The 21232-nt window shown below is 50.3% G+C and overlaps 2 protein-coding genes across 2 annotated transcripts; both read right to left on the reverse strand.

Annotated features, from left to right (window-relative positions):
• Window positions 1-1844: 1844 nt before the first annotated feature.
• Window positions 1845-6864, reverse strand: TAC4 (tachykinin precursor 4). The gene is made up of 2 exons (XM_023553595.2): window positions 5616-6864; window positions 1845-2422 (listed from the first exon to the last, which is right to left on the reverse strand). Exons 1-2 carry the CDS (start codon window positions 5745-5747, stop codon window positions 2321-2323), a joined length of 234 nt encoding a protein of 77 aa, XP_023409363.1. The 5' UTR covers window positions 5748-6864; the 3' UTR covers window positions 1845-2320.
• A 2912-nt stretch (window positions 6865-9776) lies between these two features.
• On the reverse strand, window positions 9777-20642 carry LOC104846297 (translation initiation factor IF-2). Its single transcript, XM_010594605.2, has 4 exons — window positions 20597-20642; window positions 19165-19276; window positions 10179-10593; window positions 9777-10121 (listed from the first exon to the last, which is right to left on the reverse strand). The coding sequence occupies exons 1-4, from the start codon at window positions 20640-20642 to the stop codon at window positions 9777-9779; spliced, it is 918 nt and encodes a 305-aa protein (XP_010592907.2).
• Window positions 20643-21232: the final 590 nt, after the last annotated feature.

Consider the following 21232-nt stretch of genomic DNA (forward strand, 5'->3'; position numbering starts at 1 on the left):
GAACCTGGTAGGTCATGTTAGGGGCTGGACTTGATCTTGATAGCCTAAGAGGGTGGTGGGAAAAGGATGGCACGTTTTCTTTTGTTTTTGCTTTTCCATCTCCACTGATGGTTTTATGGAGGAGGGCAACTACTGAGATTTGCACTTTGAAGATCCCTCCGGGTGCAGGGTGAGGAATGGATGAGGCATTGAGCCTTCCTACCTTTGGTGGTTGATTTGCTTTTCCAACCCCAGCCTTTAGACCCCAGGTAACTGACCATTTGGCAGAACTAGATTTATCCCTGCCTTCTCTTTATTCCTGTACCCACTCCCTAAATGGCATAGACCACCCCACTAAGGGAACAACCACCAGAACCTGTCCAAGAAGCCAGCATGTGGCCAAACCACGCTGGCCCACCCTCAGCAGAGCTCTGCCAGCCTGGCAAGCCCCTGACCAGAGCCTCTCCCCAACCTCCCTGACCTGTCAGTGGCCGGGAAACCTCTACCCTGCCCAGGAAGGATGCCGAAGGGAAGGTCTGGGCAACACTTACCTGTTCTTCTCACTGGCTGGGCTGGTGACATTCCTAGGGAAAGAGAAAGCAGGGATGAGGATGATACTGCTTCACTCAGGGCTTGGTGAGGTGGGAAGGGCTCATGACTTTTGAGGGTTTGGTGCATCTGGTGGGTCTTCAGTGGGTCTCTAGTCAGTCCCCATTATCCCTGTGTGGCTGGACCACTTGGCTGCTCCTTCTCGGACGCAGTATGGAATAATGGGAAGTGCATAGAATTTCGGAGCCAGAGGCACCTGGGCTGGGCAGCTTTGGTTAAAGTACTTAACCTCTCTGAGCCCCAGATGCCTCACTGATTATAAGGGGGGTATTATTATGGATCTTTAACCATGTGTGAGCATAGTAGGTGCTCAGTAGATATTTCACTTATAGCTCCATCCCCTGCTCCTCATGGGTTTGTTAGATTTGAAAGAACTTTGAAATGGCCCAGTCTAAAACTCATTTTACAGAAGAGCCAAAAGCCAAAAGTGTTAGCCACAAGATAGTTTTCTCTATTTTTATATGCATGTTTTTATTGCAAAAGCAGACCTTGAATACATGCCCACTATAAAAAAAAATTCAAATAATACAGAGGTTTAGACAGTAAAAATAAAAGTCCCTTTTCATTTTTTCTCTTTCACTTCCACTTCCTCTGTGGCCTCAGCTTGGGCTCTTTTGCATCTTTAACACAATGGTGTACGTAACAATAATAATAAGTAGCTGACATTTCATCTACTATGTTCCTGGCACTGTTACAAGCACTTTAATAACCACTGTTGACAATTTGGTATTTATCCTTCTAGAAGTTTTTGTATGCATTTGTATATATATGTGCGTGTGTACTTTTTTAAACAAGTAGGCTCCTATCACCCATATTCTCTCACTTGCTTTTTCCGCTTAGATATCTGGGAGAACTTTCCACATCTTGCCACAGATCTGCCTCACTGTTTTAAATGGCCAGAAAGTTTTATGGATGTACCTAATGCATTTTGACCATGTCCCTGTTGATAATTCTTTCTGTTATTCCCAAATTGTTGCTATTACAAACAAGTTGATGGTGAACACTCTACTACCAACATCTCAGGGCTCATGTATGAACAGCATTTCTGTTTGGTAGATTGTCTGAAGTGAGACTGCTAGTCAAATATATACACATTACTAGCTCTGATGGATACCACCAAGATGGTTTCCAAATAGACAGGGTACAAAAGTGCCACTTTCTTCACACCCTCACCAACACCATGCATTACCACTTAAAAATAATAATAATGTTGATAGTAAGAAAACATTGTTCTCTGTCCAGACTGTTTTCTCCTTGTTGCCCAGGGCGTGACTCCCAGGCTGAGAGTACCCTCAGGAAACACAGCTTCATTTTAAGAGTAGTTTGCACCAAATAGTATTGACTAGAAAGCTTGGCCCGTGGGTTTGCTCACCTGTAGACCCTGATCTCCAGCTTCATATCTATTCTCCAAAGTCATCCACCTCTCCAAGGGTAGGGTACTAGCCAGGGCTCAGAGCACTTGGCCACACCTTAAGAGTAATCTGACTCCCATATGCTGGGGACAGACCCAATTTACACCTGTTGCCCAGTATGATTATTAACTCTCTCCAAAGTATCCTGGTTTGGATGATAATTTGTACGAACACTCTCCCCCCTCCCAATCCCACTGGGTGAGTATCCCCTGCTGGACTGGAGTAACTGCCCCTGGGTCCTGGGCTTGAACCTAGGGTCTCCCCTTGGTGTTTCGGAAACCCATGCAGAGCCACTCCTTGCTGGGCTCTGCCCACCTTCATCACTCACCTCCTACCCGCTTCCCCATCAGCCCAAAGAACTGGCTCGCCTTGCCCCTCTTCTCCTCTTGAACTTGGAGCTGAATGCTGGGCACAGCGCCTTCCTGGAGAAGCAGAGAGTTAGAGTTAGAATTGGGCAGATGTGGTGAGGAGACGAGGGAAGGTAGCCTGAGCAATAATCACCTCGATAGCCACGGCTCACAGTCTGTGAACACTTGCTCTGTGCTGGCACTGGGCTCTTGTGCATTTTTTACCCAATAACATATGTTACAATAGTAATAAATAGCTGACATTTCACCTTCTATGTTCCTGGTACTGTTCTAAGCACTTTAATATGTTAACTCATGTAATTGTCATCAAAACCCCATTAGGTAAATATTAGTATTGTCATCATTTTACAGATGAAAACACCAGGGCACAGAGAGAATAATTTGTTCACCCAGCTAGGAAGTGAGAAATGGAGCCAGAAATTGCACCCTGGTCATCTGGTTCAGAAGCTGAGCTCTCAAATACTACACTCATAATCTCATTTAATCTTCACAACCATGATTTATCCCCATATTACAGATGGGGAAACTGAGGCTCAAGAATGTTACATGATTTGTCCCAGGTTACAAAAGAAGTGTTAGAACCAGGATCCAAACTCAGAAAGTCTGACTCCATAGCCTGAGCTCTGCTTTCTGCTTTGTCTAGGGAAATGACTCCAGCAAAGACAAGGAGGAGTAGCAGATGAACTCAGGGTGGGCACCCAGTAGGCAAGACAGGGCGGCTTCTTCTCCCTTCCCTAGGCACTTCCCTCGTTGTCCTAGATTTACCCTCCCCTAGAAGGCCTCCCGTAGGAAAATGGCATGTGGTCTGAGGTGGAAACTATTACCCTAGGCAATGACATTTTAATTCCTGAGGTTATAGGGGGAAACTCCTGGACAAAGGGCTCTGGGTTTAAATTTTAATTCCTCCATTAGCCTTTGAGATGTTGGCCAAAGCCCTATCCTTCTCTGGCCTCAATCCGAACTTTGAAGAGGGGCCTGCTCAGATCTGCTGCAAAGATGAGATGCCATGGGTTGAGAGAATGAGTTGAGAGAGTGACAGTGGGTGATATTCATTAGACTGTCCTTGCATCTCTGTCTCCCCAGTACCTGGCTCAGGGCCTGGGCACACAGGAGCTCAGCATGTATGGGTGCAGAATTCTCAATGAGGGTCCTTTCTCTGACAGTCTGGGGATAGGGCAGGGATGAGGTCTCCTTTCCAAGAAAGTGGAAGACAGGCAAACAGATCTCCCAGGAGCCTGGGCAGTGCTGGAGTCCCTGGGACCAGCAAGGCCCATCAGGCAGTGGAAACCCCTCACAACTTGCCTTGTACCAACTTTCAGGATCAAGAGTGGATTGTTTTCTAAGCCTTAGACTAATTCAGCCAATCTGTCTCTTCCTTTGGACGTGGGCAGCTACCTGACTTCCCTGAGGTCAGGCTGGAGTCACCCAGCCTGGCCAGGAACTGAAAAAGGCTCTTTGAAGATTTAGACCTGTTTCTGAAAAGCTCGTGAAAACCACTTTGCCTTGGTAAAAGGCAGCCTTCAAGTGCAGGCTGAGAGAATGACCATTTATGAATTAAATAAGACGCACCCTTCTCCCACCCTCTGCACTTCTGGGGGATCATTAGGAGGTATCTGTTTCCGTTTGGAAGGACTCTTGCCCCCACCTAAGCTCTCCACTTCTACTTAATTCAAATCCCAACTCCATTGACTTCAGGTGGGGGTGCCATGAGAGCTAGGAAGGTGATCAGATCATTCTTGAAGGTGCCTCCATTCCTTCCATCACCTTCCCGGTATTCATGTTGAGCAACCCACTGTGTTTCTAAGTTCTTCCTATGCTCTAACCCAGTCTTCTCCTGCATCCTAAGCCCTGTGTCTTGGGAAGAAGAGGGATATTAAAAGAGAATGAGGAATAGACCCAACTTCAGGGTGAGGTGCATGTGGATGGAAAGCCCAGCAGCACCAGTGGAAGTATATGACCATGTTGTACAGGCGGCTGCGTAGAGAGCTCCCCATCACACAGCTCAGCTTCTCTGTCCCCGGGCCAGGCACCCTCAGATTTGACACTGATTCCATTAAGCATGTCAAAGTTTGAAAAAAAAATTAGAGATCATCTAATCCACCCTATTTTAAAGGTGGGGAAACTGATGTCCAGAGAGCTGCAGTGACCTTCCCAAGGTCACACAGAGTCAGTGGAGAACCTGAGACTTGAACCCAGGCCTCCCAGTCCTGCTGTCTTCTCAACCACATACTTTCATCTTTAGACAAACCAAGAAGGAAACTCACCGTCAATGGCTGTCTACTCGATGACTCTTCTAGTGGCCCCATTTCTAAGGACCAGAGTTTCCAGGGACCTCACCCTGGCCTGGGATCACAAGCAGGGCTTCCTCTGTCAAGACCAGCCCAGTGTCCTCACTACCCTGGGAGGGTGGAGAAGCCAGGCTCAGCCTTGTCCCATCTGCCCTCCTACTGGAAGCCTGACCTGAGAGAAGCCTTCTCTGAACAAAGCCTTCCCTGAGCATGACTCTCGTATTCACCTGGGTTTGCCTCTGGTCTGTTGGCCTGTCTTCCCTGTCTGATTGGGAGCTCCCTGGGGTCAGGCTCTTTGTCTCGCCCATCAGACTGGGGAGCAGATCCTCTGTCTCCAACTTTTAGATCTCTCCTCGGTAACAGCACAGGACTTACATCAGTTTAGTAGAAGAGACAGGGAATCAAATCAGCACTTGCCAGTTGTCAGGAAATGAACTAAGAGTTTCTACATGTGAGATAAAAATCATGATTCTGCCACAGCTTGATCCCCTTGAAAGGAGATTTTGGAAAACCTCTGATCTATAGCTACACAGATGCAGGCCTTTAGGCAAGGTGTAGTTATGATTTTGAAGCTGTGTAACCTGGACAAACTACTTGACCTCTCTGTGCCTCAGTTTCCTCATCTGCAAAATGGGGATATAATGGTATATACCTCATAAGGTTGATATGAGGATTAAATGAGTTAACATTTATAAAGCATTTAGAGCAGTGCCATGAACATAGCGTGTGTTCAATGAGTCTTTGTTAAATAAACACACACATGCGCACACATATACAGACTGTTGCTCTGATGTACATGGCCCCTTTGGAGGTCTACCTGGCCAGGGGCCATGGCCTTGAACCTGCCGGCAGAGAAGGAGTCAGATATTCTGCCTTGCCTTGTACAACCTGTTCTCTTGCAGCCATGGTAGGAATCTTCCGCCCCCTCTACCACAGGTCACCCCTGCTCTGGTCAGAGCCTCTTCCTGCTCCAGAGTTACAGTTACCCAGAGCCCTGCTTCAGTGCTGAGTGCCACCTCCTCTCCGCTGTCCCCGGCCACAGTGCACACAGACAGCCCCATCATGAGAATCAGGGTGACGCAGAGCAGCATGGTGGGACACTGCTGTGGCCTGGGACCCTCGAAGAACCTCTCTGAGCCTGAAGATTCTGCTTCCTGCAGGTTCCGGCCACTCCTGGCTCCTTTGTTGTAGGTGGAGGGAGTTCCCCTTGTTCTCTGGTCCTTCCAGCTATCCTGCTCCCTTCCTTTGGTTTATCTGACCCCTGGGGCGTTTCCTGGCTGGAAAGGCCAATGATGTTGGGGCACTGCCTCAGAAGGAGGCACCAGACCTCTCCCCCCACCACCCCCAACACTTGATCCCTGGGTTTAGCATCTGATGCAACACCTGCCTCACCTTTGGCTGTGTTCCCTCCCAGGTACACAAAGGGGCAGTGTATGGGGCCTGGAGAACAAGTAGCTGGAGGCCCCAAGGGGCTCTTCTCATCTTGGAATTGTGCTCCGCTCCCCTGTACAGAAGCACCCCAGAACATAGCCAGTATTTTCACCACTTGTCTTCCTCCATCCCAAATATTCGACCTCCATCCCTGAGAATTACTTTCCCAGGCTCTGAGCTCCCTCCCAACCCTGAGGCCCAACCCTTGATTCTGAGGGCTTCCCACAGAGCCCCTCTCTTGTCACTGGGCCCCTCCCTTGTCACTGGGCCCCTACCTCTCACAAGACTGTCCCCTCACAAAGCTCTGAGCCCCTCTTCCTCTCTTCCATCAATAGTCTAGTGTGTGCATAGAAACACATGACTTCCATAAGAGAAATAACTCTGTGCTTAAAAAAAGTGAGGCTCCTCACAAGAAGGAATTGAGAGTTGTCAGAAAAAATGGCCTCCTGCCTCAAGTTTTACTAGCTCTAAAGTACCTTCCCAATGCTGTTGAAATGATCTAAAACCCTAACCTGATCGGTCTCTCCCTGCTTCAAACCTTCTAATGTCCTCCCATTGCCCTTGAGGTAAAGTCCAAGCTCCCTAGCATGGCATTCGTGGCCCGTCTCAGTTTAGTTCCTCTTTATCCATCCTTCCATCCATTCATCCATCCATCTATCCATCCACCCATCTACCAGTCCACCTGTCCATCTAGAACAAGGGCTCTGCAGTTGAAAGACCTGAATTCTAATCCTACCTCCAGCACTAAATAGCTGTGTGACCTTAGGCACATTACTTAACCCCTCTTAGCCTCATCTGTAAAACAGAATTAATAATAGCACTTATTTCCAAGGTGGTTTGAGGATGAAATATGCATGCATGTGGAGCACTTAGCCCAGTGCCGGATGGTAAATACTTAACACCTGCTAACTGTTAACATTAACTGTTATTGACGCTGGGTGAGACGCTGTGCCACAGGAGACGAGTAAGACTCTGTCCTACCACATCTCACAGCCCAGACAGGAGACTTCTGGTTGACAGATACACTATGTTCAGCGTGGTGCATGCTGGCAGAGAGGTGGGAGCCGACTGCTGTAGGGGTGAAGGGTAGAGCGCCCTTCTTCCCAGTCCTGTAGCCATTCCCTGAGCCCTGCTCCTGGAGGGGCATGTTGCACCACTTACTCCCAGAACAGCTGACACTTCATGCTCCATGCTTTCACTTTTGCTGTTTCTTCTCCACAGAGTCTTTTCTTCCTTTGCTCCTTGATGATCTGCTGATCCTTAAAGGGCCAGCGTAATGTTCACGTCCACTTTAGACGTTTTCTAGCTTTACTCTTGTCTCTGGCTGGAAACCCTGGTAGCCTAGTGGCTAAGTGCTATGGCTGCTAACCAAGAGGTCCGCAGTTTGAATCCACTAGGTGCTCCTTGGAAACTATGGTGCAGTTCTACTCTGTCCTATAGGGTCGCTATGAGTCGGAATCGACTCCAGGGCAGTGGGTTTGGTTTTTTTTTTTTTGGTTTGTTTCTGGCAAGGCTTAATTGGCCTCTTTTCTCAATGTCTTCTGTTTACACCTCTGTAGCTCTGTAAGGGCTGCTGTGAGAGGCTGTGCAGATTGTGTCCTGCACAAGGGCAGCTACCAAGGAGGAAAGTGGAGGTGAAACCAGCCCTGACTCTGCTCACCGAGTCACACAGCCTGGCACGGGTTTGTGCACCCCTGGAAGAAGGCCGCATTGCTTCAGTTCTCCCAAAGTGGCTGAGTCGATTATGCAGTGCACTCTCTGAGAGTGAGACTGTGACATATGTGTGCTCAGAACATTAAAAAACAAAACTCAGAACAGTTGCTGTCAAGTCAACTCTGAGTAGAACTGCGCTCCACGGGGTTTTTAACGGCTGTGATCTTTCAGAAGTAGATCACTAGGCAGTCTATCTCACATCTGATTGTCTTTGAGTCAATTCCAACTCATGGCGACCACATGCTTACAGATTAGAATTGCTCCACAGGGTTTTCTTGGGTTTAATGGAAGCAGATCGCCAGGCCTTTCTTTCTCGGTATTGCTGGGTGGGTTTGAACCACCAACCTTTAGGTTAATTGTCGAGTGCAAGTTGACCTATTTTCTCACATACCCATTCACTGCCGTAAGTCACCTCCGACTCATAGTGACCCTATAGGACACAGTAGAACTGCTCCATGGGGTTTCCAAGGTGGTAATCTTTACAGAAGCAGACTACCACATCTTTCTGCCATGGAGTAGCTGGTAGGTTCAAACCGCTGACCTTTCAGTTAGCAGCTGAGCGCTTAAACGTACAGGCCAGCGAAGGCAGAGATGAGGGCAAGTGGGGAGTGGTTGGAGAGGACTCCTCCTCTTCCTCGAGTGTCTTTGGCAGGTCCAAAACCTGGATGGTCCAAACTGCTAACATGCTCAGCTGCTAACCAAAAGGTTGGAGGTTTGAGTCCACCCAGAGGCACCTTGGAAGAAAGGTCTGGCAATCTACTTCCAAAAAAAGCAGCCATTGAAAACCCTGTGGAGCACAGTTCTACCCTGATACACATGGGGTCACCACTAGTTGGGATCAACTGGACTACAGCTGATTTGGTTAAACCTGGATGGCTTCAAAATTCCTGCTTTTGCTAAAGTGCAGACACCTATTTCTGGGTAATTCTGAAGCAGCCGCCCTGATGTGTGGGCCTGTCTCAGCACTCCAGGGTAGGAGTCACTCAGCCTTCCTGTCATGGATTGAAGTGTGTCCCCCCAAAATATCTGTCAGTTTGGTTAGGCCATGATTCCCAGTATCGTCTACCATTTTGTCATCTGATGTTATTTCCCTTTGTGTTGTAAATCCTATCACTATGATGTTAATGAGATGGATTAGGGGCAGTTATATTGATGAGATCTACAAAATTAGATAGTGTCTTAAGCCAATCTCTTTTGAGAATATAAAAGAGAGAAGCAAGCAGAGAGACAGGGGGACCTCATACCACCAAGAAAGCAGAGCTGGGAACAGAGTGTGTCCTTTGGACCTGGGGTTCCTGCGAGGAGAAGCTCCTAGACCAGGGGAAGATTGATGACAAGGACCTTCCTCCAGAGCTGACAGAGAAAGTCTTTGCCTGGAGCTGATGCCCTGAATTTGGACTTCTAGCCTACTAGACTGAGAGAATAAACTTCACTTTGTTGAAGCCATCCACTTGTGGTATTTCTGTTATAGCAGCCCTAGATGAGTAAGACACTCTCACTGAACTCTCTCAAGGGCAGGTCCCTTACTCCAGATTCCATTCGGGTTTTTCACCATCTTTAAAAAGTTCTTCCTTAAAGCTAACAGAATTTATCCTTTCATCCCCTTCATTTTACAGATGTGGAAACTGAGGCCAGGGGCTTGCTTCAGGTTACTCTGCACATTTGTGTCCCACTAGCATCCTGAACCCCCAGTCAGCCCCTCTAGTCTCCCATTAGGGCCTCAGCTTTGGTGGGGGGCCGTCTTGGCAGGCTGGAGGCAGAACAGCTGTGGGCCCCAGAACTCATTTCCTATTCTGCAGGTCCAAACAGGCGACCTCAGGACCTAACGGGTCTCTCTGAGCCTCAATTTCTCCATCTGCGAATTGGTGCCGCCCTTCATTGGGCTGTTGTGCAGATTTCATGAACTCCTGTCGGTGAAGCGCTTAGCACAGTGCCTGGCACATAGTACGCGCTCAATTAATCCTAACTTGTGATTATTAGACCTCCGCAGCCTGGACCTCGGCGCTGGTCTCCTGCGCCTGGCTCGGGCTCCCCGCCTGCCTGCGTGGGACAGGATGTGGTGGGCGAACAGCGGGGCCCTTGAGGCAGGGCGGAGAGGGCGGCTGAAAGAAGGGAGAGCAAGCCCCAAAGGTCCGGATGGTCGGGAGGGCGGTCGGGCACGGGGTGGAAACCGCGACTATTTGCAGCGTCGCCCTCGGGCTGCGGTCGCGCTGGCGTTTGCAGCCTTGGCAGTCCGAGCCCGCCGCTCCGCCCAGTGTCCTCGGCCACCCCGGCACAGCCCTGGCCCGCGCGCCCCGCTGCGCCCCGTCCTCGCGGCCCCGCTTTCAGGGGGAAAGACACGGCCGGGGGTGCGGGGCAGGGCGCGACCCTCAGCTGACAGGAGGCCTGCGTGGGCTGGCGGGGCGGGCGGCGACTCCCGGGTGGGGTGGGCCCGGGGCGGGCGCTGGGCGGGACGCGGCCTCCGGGTGGTCTAGGGGCGGTCGAGGTACGTCGAAGCGGGGCGCGACCCCGGCTAAGCCGGAGGCCCGGCGAGGAATGTTCGGGCTGGCGTCACCCGCGCGTTGAGCTGGGCTGGAGGCGGGCTCGGGACCGTGGCTGGCCGCGGGAAGGGGAGAAGCGCAACCTTCGGATGGGTTTGGGGCGCGCGAGGCACGTCGAGGCGGGCGCGACCCCCGGCTGGGCTGGGCTCTGGCGGTCGTGGGGCGGGGGCCTGGCCGCGGGTCGGGTCGTGGCGGTCGCGAGGCTTCCCAGGCGCCGGGTGGGCGCGCAGGATTGCTCAAGGCTGCGGTTTGGCTGAGAGAGCAGAGCTGGAAAGAGGGCGCAGGAGGAAAGGATTAAAAAAAAAAAGCTAAGGGAGAACAGAAAAGAGGGAAACACGAGATGAGGGCGGAATACGGGCAGGATGTTGACGTTTCCTGAGCGCCTGCTCTGTCCACAGTAGGTAGGATCATTGGCCCCATTTTACAGGCCGGCTTGAGGACGTTGAGGACCTTGGATTCAAACCGAGGTCTGCCCCCACTGGAGTACTCTTTCACCTTGACTGGTGAATGCAAACGAGAGAGAGACAGAAACAGAGAGACGGGGGGGGGGGGGGGGGTGGGGAATGATGAGGGGAAGACGGAGAAAGGGACCTGGGAGGACAGGCAGGAGAGAGTGGGCTCCAGTGAGGGGTCGCGGCTGCCTGGTGGAAACCCTTGTGGGGAAGCAGACAGCCGTCAGGCTGACGATCTGGGTCCTTCCCGTCCTCCCTCTTCCCCCATGACGCCGCAGGGCCCCCCATCAGTCTTTCCAGCGCCCTCTGGGCGCCCCCGTGTGGAAGCTTCTGACCACCTGGATCCCCCAGCTAGAACATCTTGCCTGCCGGGTCCCTGTGAGGAAAGAGCAGGGCCCAGGTCTCTGATGACCTGTGCCCTGGGTAGAGGGACAGAAGATTGAGGAGAGACTGGGCCGCCAGAGGGGAGGGCTCTTGGGGAGGGGGGGCGGTCGGCAGCATATTCCTTCCAAATGGGGGCTGGAGGTGGATGAAGATACCCGGGAGTGCCTCATTGGAACAATGAATGGCCCTTGCACTCCTGTGCAGCTGTGATGGCTTAAGATTTCTGAAAAAGGCAACTCACCCCAAAAATTTGAGATTACACTCAGGCATTCATTCAATTATTCCGGATTTACTGAGCACCTGTACAACATGGGAGTTTCTTGGGAACAGAGATGTAAGACACAGAAAAGCATTATAATCGTTTTAACACGAACTATGCCATCACTGGAGCATTGGGGAGAAATAAATACTCCTGGGCCCCCTTTACCGAGATTTATAAAGCGGATGCCCTTCAGACACTAAAGACAGAGCATGTTGGGTTTGGTACAAATGAGCAAAGAGTGTTCCCAGGGACTGCGTACGCAGATCTCTGCCCACAGTTATGGTGGGCAATTTGACTCCAGCCTGCCTTGCCCTTGGCATTCATAGCCCCTCACTTATGCCCCAAGTATCTCTGTTGTTGTTGTTGGATGCCACCAAGTTGATTCTGACTCACAGGGACCCATGTGACAGAGTAGAATTGCCCCCAAAGGGTTTCCTAGGCTGTAATTTTTATGGGAGCAGATCACTAGGTCTTTCTCCCGTGGAGCCCCCGGGTGGGTTTGAATCGCCAACCCTTCTTAGCAGCCAACACTTAACCATTGCACTATCAGCCACCACCAACCCCCCCACCCTGCCAGTATCTCTAGAAGACCCTAAGCATATTGACCACCTTCAGCAAGAAATTTTCACTGTCTGCTGATCAGAGTCCAAAGAATGGTTCAGAACAGTCCCTGACCTGCCCTTAGCATCAGGCACCTCTCTGACCATCAAAGGTCCCAGTAGTCTCTCACCTGTCTCCCTTCCTTCTCCATCACCTTTCCCCACTGAACCCAAGCCTATGATAACCACATCCTTTTTTCAGTTAGGTTCTATAAGAAAAGAAAGATGTGCAAAATGGGGAATATTTGTCCACATAATGAATTTATTTAAATCAAGAGTGGAAGCAAAGCACAGCACAGTGGTTAAGAATAAGGCTCTGCATTTGAATTCTGACCCACCACTTACTAGTTGTGTGACCTCAGGCAAGTTACTTAACCTTTCTGAACTTCACTTATCTCATCTATAAGGTGGGGCTAATAGTATACTCACTTCAAAGGATTGCTGTCATATTTACATGAGGTAATGCATAGAAGTACTTCATGCAGTGTAGGCACTTAATTAAAAAAAAAAAAAAAACAAAACACATTGCTGTCAAGTCGATTTCGACTCAGCCCAATAGGACAGAGTAGATCTGTCCCATATGGTTTCCAAGGAGCATCTGGTGGATTTGAACTGCCAGCCTTTTGATTAGCAGCCGTAGCTCTTAACCACTACACCACCAGGGTTTCCAAGGCACTTAATAAATGTAGCTATTATTGCTATTGGTAATATGATTAGATGATAACATTCCTCCATATTTCCTAGGAAAGCCCAGATTAAGGAAAGTCATTTGAGGCATTCTGTGATATTTTGCTATCAGATTGCAAGCTCCCCAGGACAGGAACAAGGTCTTTCCCATCACTCTAGGAGCTCCCTCTGGCCAGGGATCAGGCCTCTTCCTTAGGCAAGGCTTAATGTACCAAACTTTAAAGGTGAGGTTCAGAGGTTTCAGAACTGAAGGCTGGGGGAGTGAAGCCCCTCTTGTCAGAGGAGGTGGGTTCTAGTCCTGCCTTTGCTTCAGATGTGGCACTGATGGAGTCTCTCCCGTAAGTGCTTGCTTCTCCAGGAGCCTTTGTGCGGTGAGGCAGCCAGAGAATGACCCATTAGCAGGATAAGAGAAGCGCATGATTCAAATCGGCCTTTTCTTGCTGGATCTTGATTAGTGAACGTGGGGGAAAAGTGAGTGGCTAATTGAAAATCGAATTATAATGCACTGTCCTTTGTTTACCAAGTCAGGCCTCCAGACCCGGCTGTCTGCAGAGCACTTTGTTTCTCGCATCAGGGAAGGCTCCTAAGCCAGCCACATGGAGACAACACCCGCGGGTTGGGTAGCTTGGCTGGAGCCTGGCTGGGACTCAGCATGAGGGGTACATGGACCTACTCTTTCAGGATCAAACCCTGTCCTGCTCTCCCTGACTGCTGTCTGGAGCACGTGATCTGACGGAACTGGGGAGCGTAGCCATGGAGGCTAAGAGGCTGCCCAGGCCCTCCGGTACCCTTCCTGGAGCTGCTGAGCTCTTTGTGGTCTGGGGAGCAGGGGCCAGCCTGGGGGTGGGGAAGGAGGAACTCCAGGCCCCTTCCGGCTAGTTGCTGGCCCCCTTGGCCTGATGTGTGAGCACACGAGCAGGGGCAGAGATGGTTGTGGAAAATGAGTTAATGACCCTCTGAGCCCAGAGGGCAGATGTGATCCCAGAGAGAGTCCTGGTCCAGAGTTTGGGGAGAAACAGGATCAGGAAACAAGATCAGCAGACATCTCGAGTGGTGGATGTCAGTTTGCCAAGCCGTGATGGGGAAGGGTGTCGCAGGCAGTGGGAACAGCAGAAACAAAGGCACAGAGGCTTGAAGGAGAACAGCTCCCAGAGCTGGGCTCCCCATCCCATGGTTCTGCTCACCTTGCAGGTGGGGAACAATCAGCAAGGCTTTCCGGCATACTTGTTCTACGCCTAGCACTTGATGAGGCACTTGAAGAAATCTCTCTTTAGGGATTATATAATCTTCATGGTTTGGTAATTCCCCTCCACTGGGCCCCAGATTCCTCTCCTTCTCCCTCCTCCTTCAGCCCCTCTACCTCTTCCTGTTTCTCCTCCAGCTCTGGGTGCTCCTGGGCAAGACCTTTCTTCCCTCTGGGACTCATCTCTAATGTGGATGAATTTGTCAAATGGAAAGATCTTAGATTCTAAGGGTCTAAGTGAGGTGGGCTGGAGTTATCATTGGAGTGTGTGTGTATGAAGGGTGGTAAGTGGGGATGAGGGTGGGAGAAGAGAAATAGTCTGAGCTCCAGTTTAAGGGTTATGTAAACCATCAGTAGACAGGACTTCCATGTACAGTTGTGCAGGTTGAGTACTGCACAAGAGTGCCTGACAGAGGTGGAAGGTGAGGGCTGAAATCCAGCCCCTTCTTGCCTTACCAAACCAAGTACTTGGGCCTGAGCTGTACCACCTGAGGAAGGACTGCCTTTTCCCTTAGCAGAGGCCCTAAAGCCTGCCTAGAGGCACAAATGATGAAACAGAAGAAGAGCAGGAGCCCAAAGGGGATAATGGAATAGATACCTTGTTGCTCATCCTTAGAACCTATAATTGAAATGCCTGTGTCAGGCAGGGGGCATTCAGGGAAAAATAAGACACAGCCCTGGAAAGCGCATGTCTGCTGGGGAAGAGAGGGGCAAGCACCCAGGAGATAAAACACAATGGCGTCTTTGTTAATAGTCATGTAATTAGGTACAGTCGAGTCGGTTCCGGCTCATAGCCACCCTGTGTACAAAAGAAGGAAACACTGCCCAGTCCTGTGCCATCCTCGTAATTGTTGTTATGCTTGAGCCCATTGTCATAGTGACCATATTTATTTGAGTGTCAAATCAGGACGCAGTGTATGCAAGTACTAGAGTACATACAGGGCTCCTGAAATGGACGCTCTGACATTAGGGTTTTTCTTGTCCATTTGGGCGGTGGTCTTCAGTAGTTACAGCGGAGTTTTGTACAGAGCATGGTGGAGGCATTGTTGTTGTGTCTTGCATCGCCAGTCGCTATGTCTGTTCTCCATGGGGCCGGCTGGTGGGTTGGAACTGCCGACCTTTCAGTTAGCAGCCCAGTGCTTAACCATGGTGCCACCAGGACTCCTGGTGGAGGCAAAGAGAAGGTAAATTTCGCTGGGAGGACCAGGAAAAGTTCTCAGGGGACATCTTGAATGGCGAATGTCACTTTGCCAAGCAGTGATGGGGAAGGGTGTCCTAGGCAGGAGGAATAGCAGAAACGAAGGCACAGAGACTTGAAGGAGAACAGCTCTCAGAGGAATGATGAGTACTGTGAGCCCCTATACAGGCTGCCTGGGAATTGGGGAGGCAAGAGATGGGGCCACTTTCCCCCCCGCCCTCGTCCGCTCGAAACCTCGAATACCATGCTGGGGAGTTTGGATTTTATCCAGCAGATACTGGGGAGTCATTGAAGGTTTTAAACTGAGGGAGTTATGTGGAAATTTGTGTTTTTTTTTCCTTTCACGGGCTCCCAAACCCTCCTCCCCTCACAGAGGTGATAAGGAGGAGGGACCGGAAGCGGGGAGGGGCTGGAGCCAGAAACCTTTTTTAGGAGGTGATTGTGATAGAGTCCCTAGGAGTTGGCATCGACTCCATGGCAACAGGTTTGGTTTTCCGGTTTTTGTAATAGCCCAGGGGAGGCGTGGACAGCACTGGGGGCTGGAGAGAAGAGAGACGGTGGTCAATGACTTTGCAGAGGGTGTCAGCATGTCTGGGAACTGGAGGGTGGGGGTGCTAGGATAATAACCGGTATGGGGTGCAGGCTCTGGGGAGGGAGGGTCTGGGGAGTGTCAATTTGGACAAGTTTGAAATACCTGTGACTGTCCAGTAGGAGATGTCATGAGGTGCTCAGAACACAGGCAAGAAGGTCATAGGGCTCTGAGGAGATCAGTGAACTTGCTGGCGAAGCTGAGGGAGGCTGGGAGAACCCAGGGAAACTCCTTAGAGAATGAAAGGTCTGCGGCTAGAGGGAGCAGGTTTAAGAGGCAGGGAGTAGAGTGAGAAAGACTGAGAAAGAGAAGTCAGAAGGACAGGTGCATCGGGAGAGGGGAGAGTAGCAGAGGTCAAAGGTACACATGGATATGAACAGGTATGTTTTTGTCGGTGCCTAGAAAAAGGACTGGAAGGCTACATACAGAGGGCTAGCAGTGGGTACTTCCGAGATGAGCAGTAGGTAAATGGGACTTCATCATCTACTTGGTATTCTTCTACATAATTTGAATATTTTACAGTGAGAATATATTTATGTATCACGTGCAGTTTAAAATTTACAACAGACAAGAACTAATCTAAATGTCCATTGACGTGACATTTGCCTCAGTGGAATACTACACAGCAGGGACAGTGAATGAATTAGAGTGCCCGTATCGGCATGAATTTACCACTTATCAGTTTGATGTACTGTGGTGGCTTGCGTGTGGCTATGATGCTGGAAGCTATGCTCCCCCCGTATTTCAAACATCAGCAGGGTCACCTATGGTGAACAGTTCTCATCAGAGCTTCCAGACTTAGAGTAGGAAGAAAGGCCTGGAGATCTACTTCTGAAAAGTAGCCAATTAAATCCTATGGATCACAGAATATTATTCAAGGCTTCCACTTGCCTACTTTGGGCACATCATCAGGAAGGACCAATCAGTGGAGAAGGGCACCATGTTTGGTAAACTGGAGGGCCAGCAAAGGTAAGGGAACCCCTCAATGCGATGGACTGACACAATGGCTGCGACAATGGACTCAAACATACCAGGCCCAGGACCAGGTAATATTTCTTTATACATAGGGTCACCATGAGCTGGAGCTGCCTTGACAGCAACTAACAACAACACGAATAAAACTCATAAAACATTTAGCATAAAGAGCAAGTTGCAGCGGGATACCTACTACTCAATATGATACCATCTCTCTAGTATTGAAAACCATGGAAATCATACATCCATATTGCATACGGATGCATACACATGTAGCGACAATGTAAAAATATTCATGGGAATAACTGATAAATTCAGGAGAGGGCTTACTTATGGAGAAGGAAGGAGGCGGGATGGGATTCAGGAGGGGCACACGGGCTTTCAATGTTCTCTGTAATCATTTATTTCTTTTTTTTTAATTTTTATTGAGCTTTAAGTGAAAGTTTACAAATCAAGTCAGTCTGTCCTACAAAAATTTATATACACCTTGCTGTGTACTCCTAGTTGCTGTCCCCCTGATGAGACAAGACAGCACACTCTCTCCCTCTACTCTATATTTTCATGTCTATTTGGCCAGCTTGTCTCCCCATCTGCCTTCTCATCTCCCTGCCAGACAGGAGCTGCCCACATAGTGTCATGTGTCTACTTGAGCCAAGAAGCTCACTCTTCACCAGTATCATTTTCTATCTTATGGTTCAGTCCAATCCCTGTCTAAAGAGCTGGCTTTGGGAATAGTTTCTGTCTTGGACTAACAAAAGGTCTGGGGACCATGACCTCCAGGGTCCTTCTAGTCTCAGTCAGTCCATTAAGTCTTGTAATCATTTATTTCTTAAGCTAAGCAGTGAGTGTTCAGATTTTGTTGAACTACTGTCTAAACATTTTTTCTTAATATTAGTTGATTCTACTATTATTATAATTATTTTATCAAATCTCTTTTTTTTCTGCCATTTTAACATTTTTTACGTGTACAATTCAGTGACATTAATTACATTCTTCAAGTTGTGTGACATCACCACTATCCATTTCCAGATTTTTCCATCATCCTCAACACAAACTCACAGCCCCCTAAGCAATGACCTCTTTCCCCCTCCCTCCCACTTCTGTTGTCTTTGTTGAGTGGATTCTGACTCATGGCGACTCTTGTGTGCAGAGTAGAACTGCTCCATAGGGTTTTCAAGTCTGTGACCTCTCAGAAACAGATGGCCAGGTCTATCTTCTGAGGCACCTCTGGGTAAGTTCGAACAGCCAAACTTCCGTCTAATAGTTGAGCGCTTAACTGTCTGCGCCACCCAGGTAACCACTAATAAAATTTGCTTTCTCTACTTTTGCCTATCCTAGATATTTCATATAATTAGGATCATACCATATTTATCCTTTTGTGACTGACTTATTTCACTGGCATAGTTAATGCATTTTTAAAGAAAAGACTAGAAGAGAAATGTGAAAAATCATGGAGGAGGGGGTCTTAAGAAAGAGAGAAGGGTCTACAATACCAAATGAGGTAGAAAGTCCTGCAGTGTGGAAAGGGGCAGGGAGGCAGTTTGTACTGGGGTAGGAAAGCGCCCATTGGTGTATTGGGCCCATGGGCAGAGGGTCTGCTTTGTTTTCCTGCTCAGCGTCCTGACAGGAGAGGTGAGAAAACCCAGTATCAGCCAGCAGTCCATCTGGGGCTTTCCTGGTGGGAAACCATGAGTTAAGCATGGAGGTTCTTTGATGTTGTTGATGAGGACACCATGAAGCTGTATTCACTGACAACCAAGAGTAAATGGGGCCACCATCCTGGGAGAGACTCGTTGGAGGACATGAAGTGGTGACCCTGGGAGAAGCCCCCAGCAGTCAATGCTGCTGGAGGTATAGCTTGGCCCTGAGGCAGGGGGATGACCATGCTGACTTTGGCAGGAGCTAGTGAGTCTCCGTTGCCCAGGGGCGGGTGGGCGAGGACAATGTTGAGGCTTGAAGCTTTGGGGAGGCAAAAGCCAACCCTGGTGCCTGGGCAGGGCAAGCGGGTAATGCCTGGGCTTGGTTGACTGCAGGCTGAAAGATGCAGTGCCAAGCGGGCAAGGGGCTGCCAGGGCTGGAGATCAGAGGAGTGGATGGGGGAGGGCCGGGCAGTGTCAGGGCTTGAAGTGGAGGCTGCCGGGGGCAGGGTGGCGGTGGGGCAGAGTGAGGGGGCTTAGTGAAGCGGGCTGAGGAAGGTGGATGGGAGGAAGTGGGCATTGCCAAGGGAGCAGTGGGAAAGAGCCAGTGTCAGCCTGGGGCTGGGAGGGAAGGGGATGGGACCCATATCTCATTTGGTTTTGTGACAAAAACAGATGTATCTGTTGGTAAGTTGTAAAACCCTGGAGTTTCAGGGGTCAGAGGGTCCTCTGGGGTCATCTTTTCTAATTCCCTCTTTTGTTCAGAGGGGGACACTGATACCCAGCATGGGGACTGACCTTCCAAAGCCACTCAGTGAGCCCAGTGACAGGACCAGGACTGGACCGCCCGTGGGCCCCTCCCACTCGTGTCCAGATCTGTACCGCCACATGTGGGCTGGGGGGTGGGGAGCTGGGGGATGAGATGGCATAAGAGCGAAGGGCCCCAGTGTTGACCACAGGGAGCCAGTGATACTGTGAAGAAGATGAGGCCCAAACATCCAGACCCAGCTGGCAATGGGAGGCCAGGGGGGCATGTGCCGGGCAGCAGCAGAGTGGACCTCCTGGGAGCTGGGCCTTTGTGGGTGGGAAGTCCCATGGAAGCTGTAGCCTTGGAAGAGTTCCAAACAGTGGGGAGGCATCTAAATCTGTTAAGAGTTTATTTTCAGTGGAAATAAAATGTCCCACAGTATTAAGAAAGACTTTGAAAGAAAAAAAATATAGATCATGAAGGGTGGGACTATTGCTAGGTGTCTGCGGCTGACCTTGTTTATGCTGTTGGAAGGAAGCCTGAGTGCAGGTCTTCTGAGAAGCAGATAGAGTTAGAGCTGAGGGCCTTCTCTTGGCTTTCTTTAACTGCAGCCCCACAAACACACATTGCAGGCCAAGGTCAAAGGTCAATTGGGACATGCTCCTGGAGAACATGGATCCACCTCCTTCTACAGTGGAGCTGACTGACCCAAGGGAAGTTACATAATCTCCAACAGAACAATCTTTGGGAAATTGCACTTATTTCCAAGATGTATTTGGGGCCTCTTGCATGTGACTCTAAGAGGGTGTTGCCTGAACGAGGATACGCCAGCGGGTGGTGAGTGGTCCTGTGACGGGTGCTCAGGGAGTGGGCCTGGCTGGGCAGGGATCTGTCCTGTTGTCCTCTGGCCAGGGGAGGGGCCTGCAATGGCTTGAACCCCTAGGCCCTCCCTTCCTCCTGTTTGGCCTGGGCTGCTTTGGAAGGGCGGCCCACCATTGGGGGGGAAGGGTGGGGTGGCTGGCAGTTCCCGGGGGCTGCAGGACGGGACCCATTTAGCCTCCACAGTCATCTGACCCCTGTGACTCAGGCCTGGCCCTGCCCGTGGAGGGCACTGTGCCAGTCTGAGCTCATCACCACTGCCCAGAGCAGAAGTGGTAAACAAGTTCACCCTCCACCTCCCACCCCTGAGAGGAAGCCAGGAGAGGGTGAGGTGGGGGCCCAAGCCATGTGCATAACACAGGTGCGCGTCATGAGTACCCACAGGGCACCGGGTGTGTGCTGGGTTCTTGCACGTGGGCGACACGCTCAAAAGAATTGTGTGCTTCACGCACATGTGTGGGGGTGCCCATGGGCAACCTTTTCCAGGGGTCAAGCTGGGCAGGGCTTATAGGAACAACGTCACCCCACCCCTGGTATCGGGGACCCAACAGTCTGAGATGCATGAAGCTGGGCCTAAGGACTGGAGGCCCCATGGAGCAATACCTGGTTTAACCTTCTGGATCCTGGCCTCCAGGTCCTCAGGCCGCATGGCTGAGACTCATGCACTTTGGGGTCCCTTATGGCCTCTGGGAGCTGCTGAGATGTGGCAGGAAAATATTCTTCGGATATTACTTCTGGCCTACCCTGGGCCTGCGGAACTTCTGAGAGGGCCCAGTCTTCCTCAGCAACCCATCTTGCTGTGGACCTCTGGCCCCTTCTTCTTTCCTTCCATATCACTCTCTCCCTTATACGTCCTGGCTTCTTTCTCCCTCTTTCATGCTTTCCTTTTCAGGTCTTCCTTTCCTTCTCTGCATCTCTCTCTCAACCCAGGTAACTGTCATTGCTACTTGTAACCACCAGATGGCACTAGCATACCACGTGTCCCCCTCCCAGGAGTCTCTCCTTCTCTCTCTCTCCCCCCCCCCACCCCCCCCCCACCCCATTCAACTCTTCACAGTAACCACACTCACCCAACACCTTCTTGGGATTTTAAACATGGAAGAAAACAGAAGCTGCAAAATACCAGCAGGACAAGGGTGGAGGCTCCCAGCTCCTGACTGAGTTGGCTCTAATCTTTCAGTCAGGGCAATACCTCACAAAGAGTGCTTGCCTTGCATACATGATAGAATTCACTGCTCA

Source organism: Loxodonta africana, chromosome 18 (genome assembly GCF_030014295.1).
Source record: "Loxodonta africana isolate mLoxAfr1 chromosome 18, mLoxAfr1.hap2, whole genome shotgun sequence".
Lineage (NCBI taxonomy): Eukaryota > Metazoa > Chordata > Mammalia > Proboscidea > Elephantidae > Loxodonta > Loxodonta africana.

What these genes read in the sequence shown, in the direction of transcription:
- LOC104846297 (XM_010594605.2), bottom strand. Translation starts at nt 20,642, where the DNA reads ATGCGGCCTGAGGACCTGGAGGCCAGGATCCAGAAGGTTAAACCAG. An exon ending in TCACTGAGTGGCTTTGGAAG is followed by an intron (nt 10,594 to 19,164) that starts GTCAGTCCCCAT and finishes CTGCTCTCTCAG; the next exon opens with CCAAACCGCAGCCTTGAGCA. An exon ending in CCAGCCCACGCAGGCCTCCT is followed by an intron (nt 10,122 to 10,178) that starts GTCAGCTGAGGG and finishes TCCCCCTGAAAG; the next exon opens with CGGGGCCGCGAGGACGGGGC.
- TAC4 (XM_023553595.2), bottom strand. Translation starts at nt 5,747, where the DNA reads ATGCTGCTCTGCGTCACCCTGATTCTCATGATGGGGCTGTCTGTGTGC. An exon ending in TAACTCTGGAGCAGGAAGAG is followed by an intron (nt 2,423 to 5,615) that starts GCTCTGACCAGA and finishes CTGCTTCTCCAG; the next exon opens with GAAGGCGCTGTGCCCAGCAT.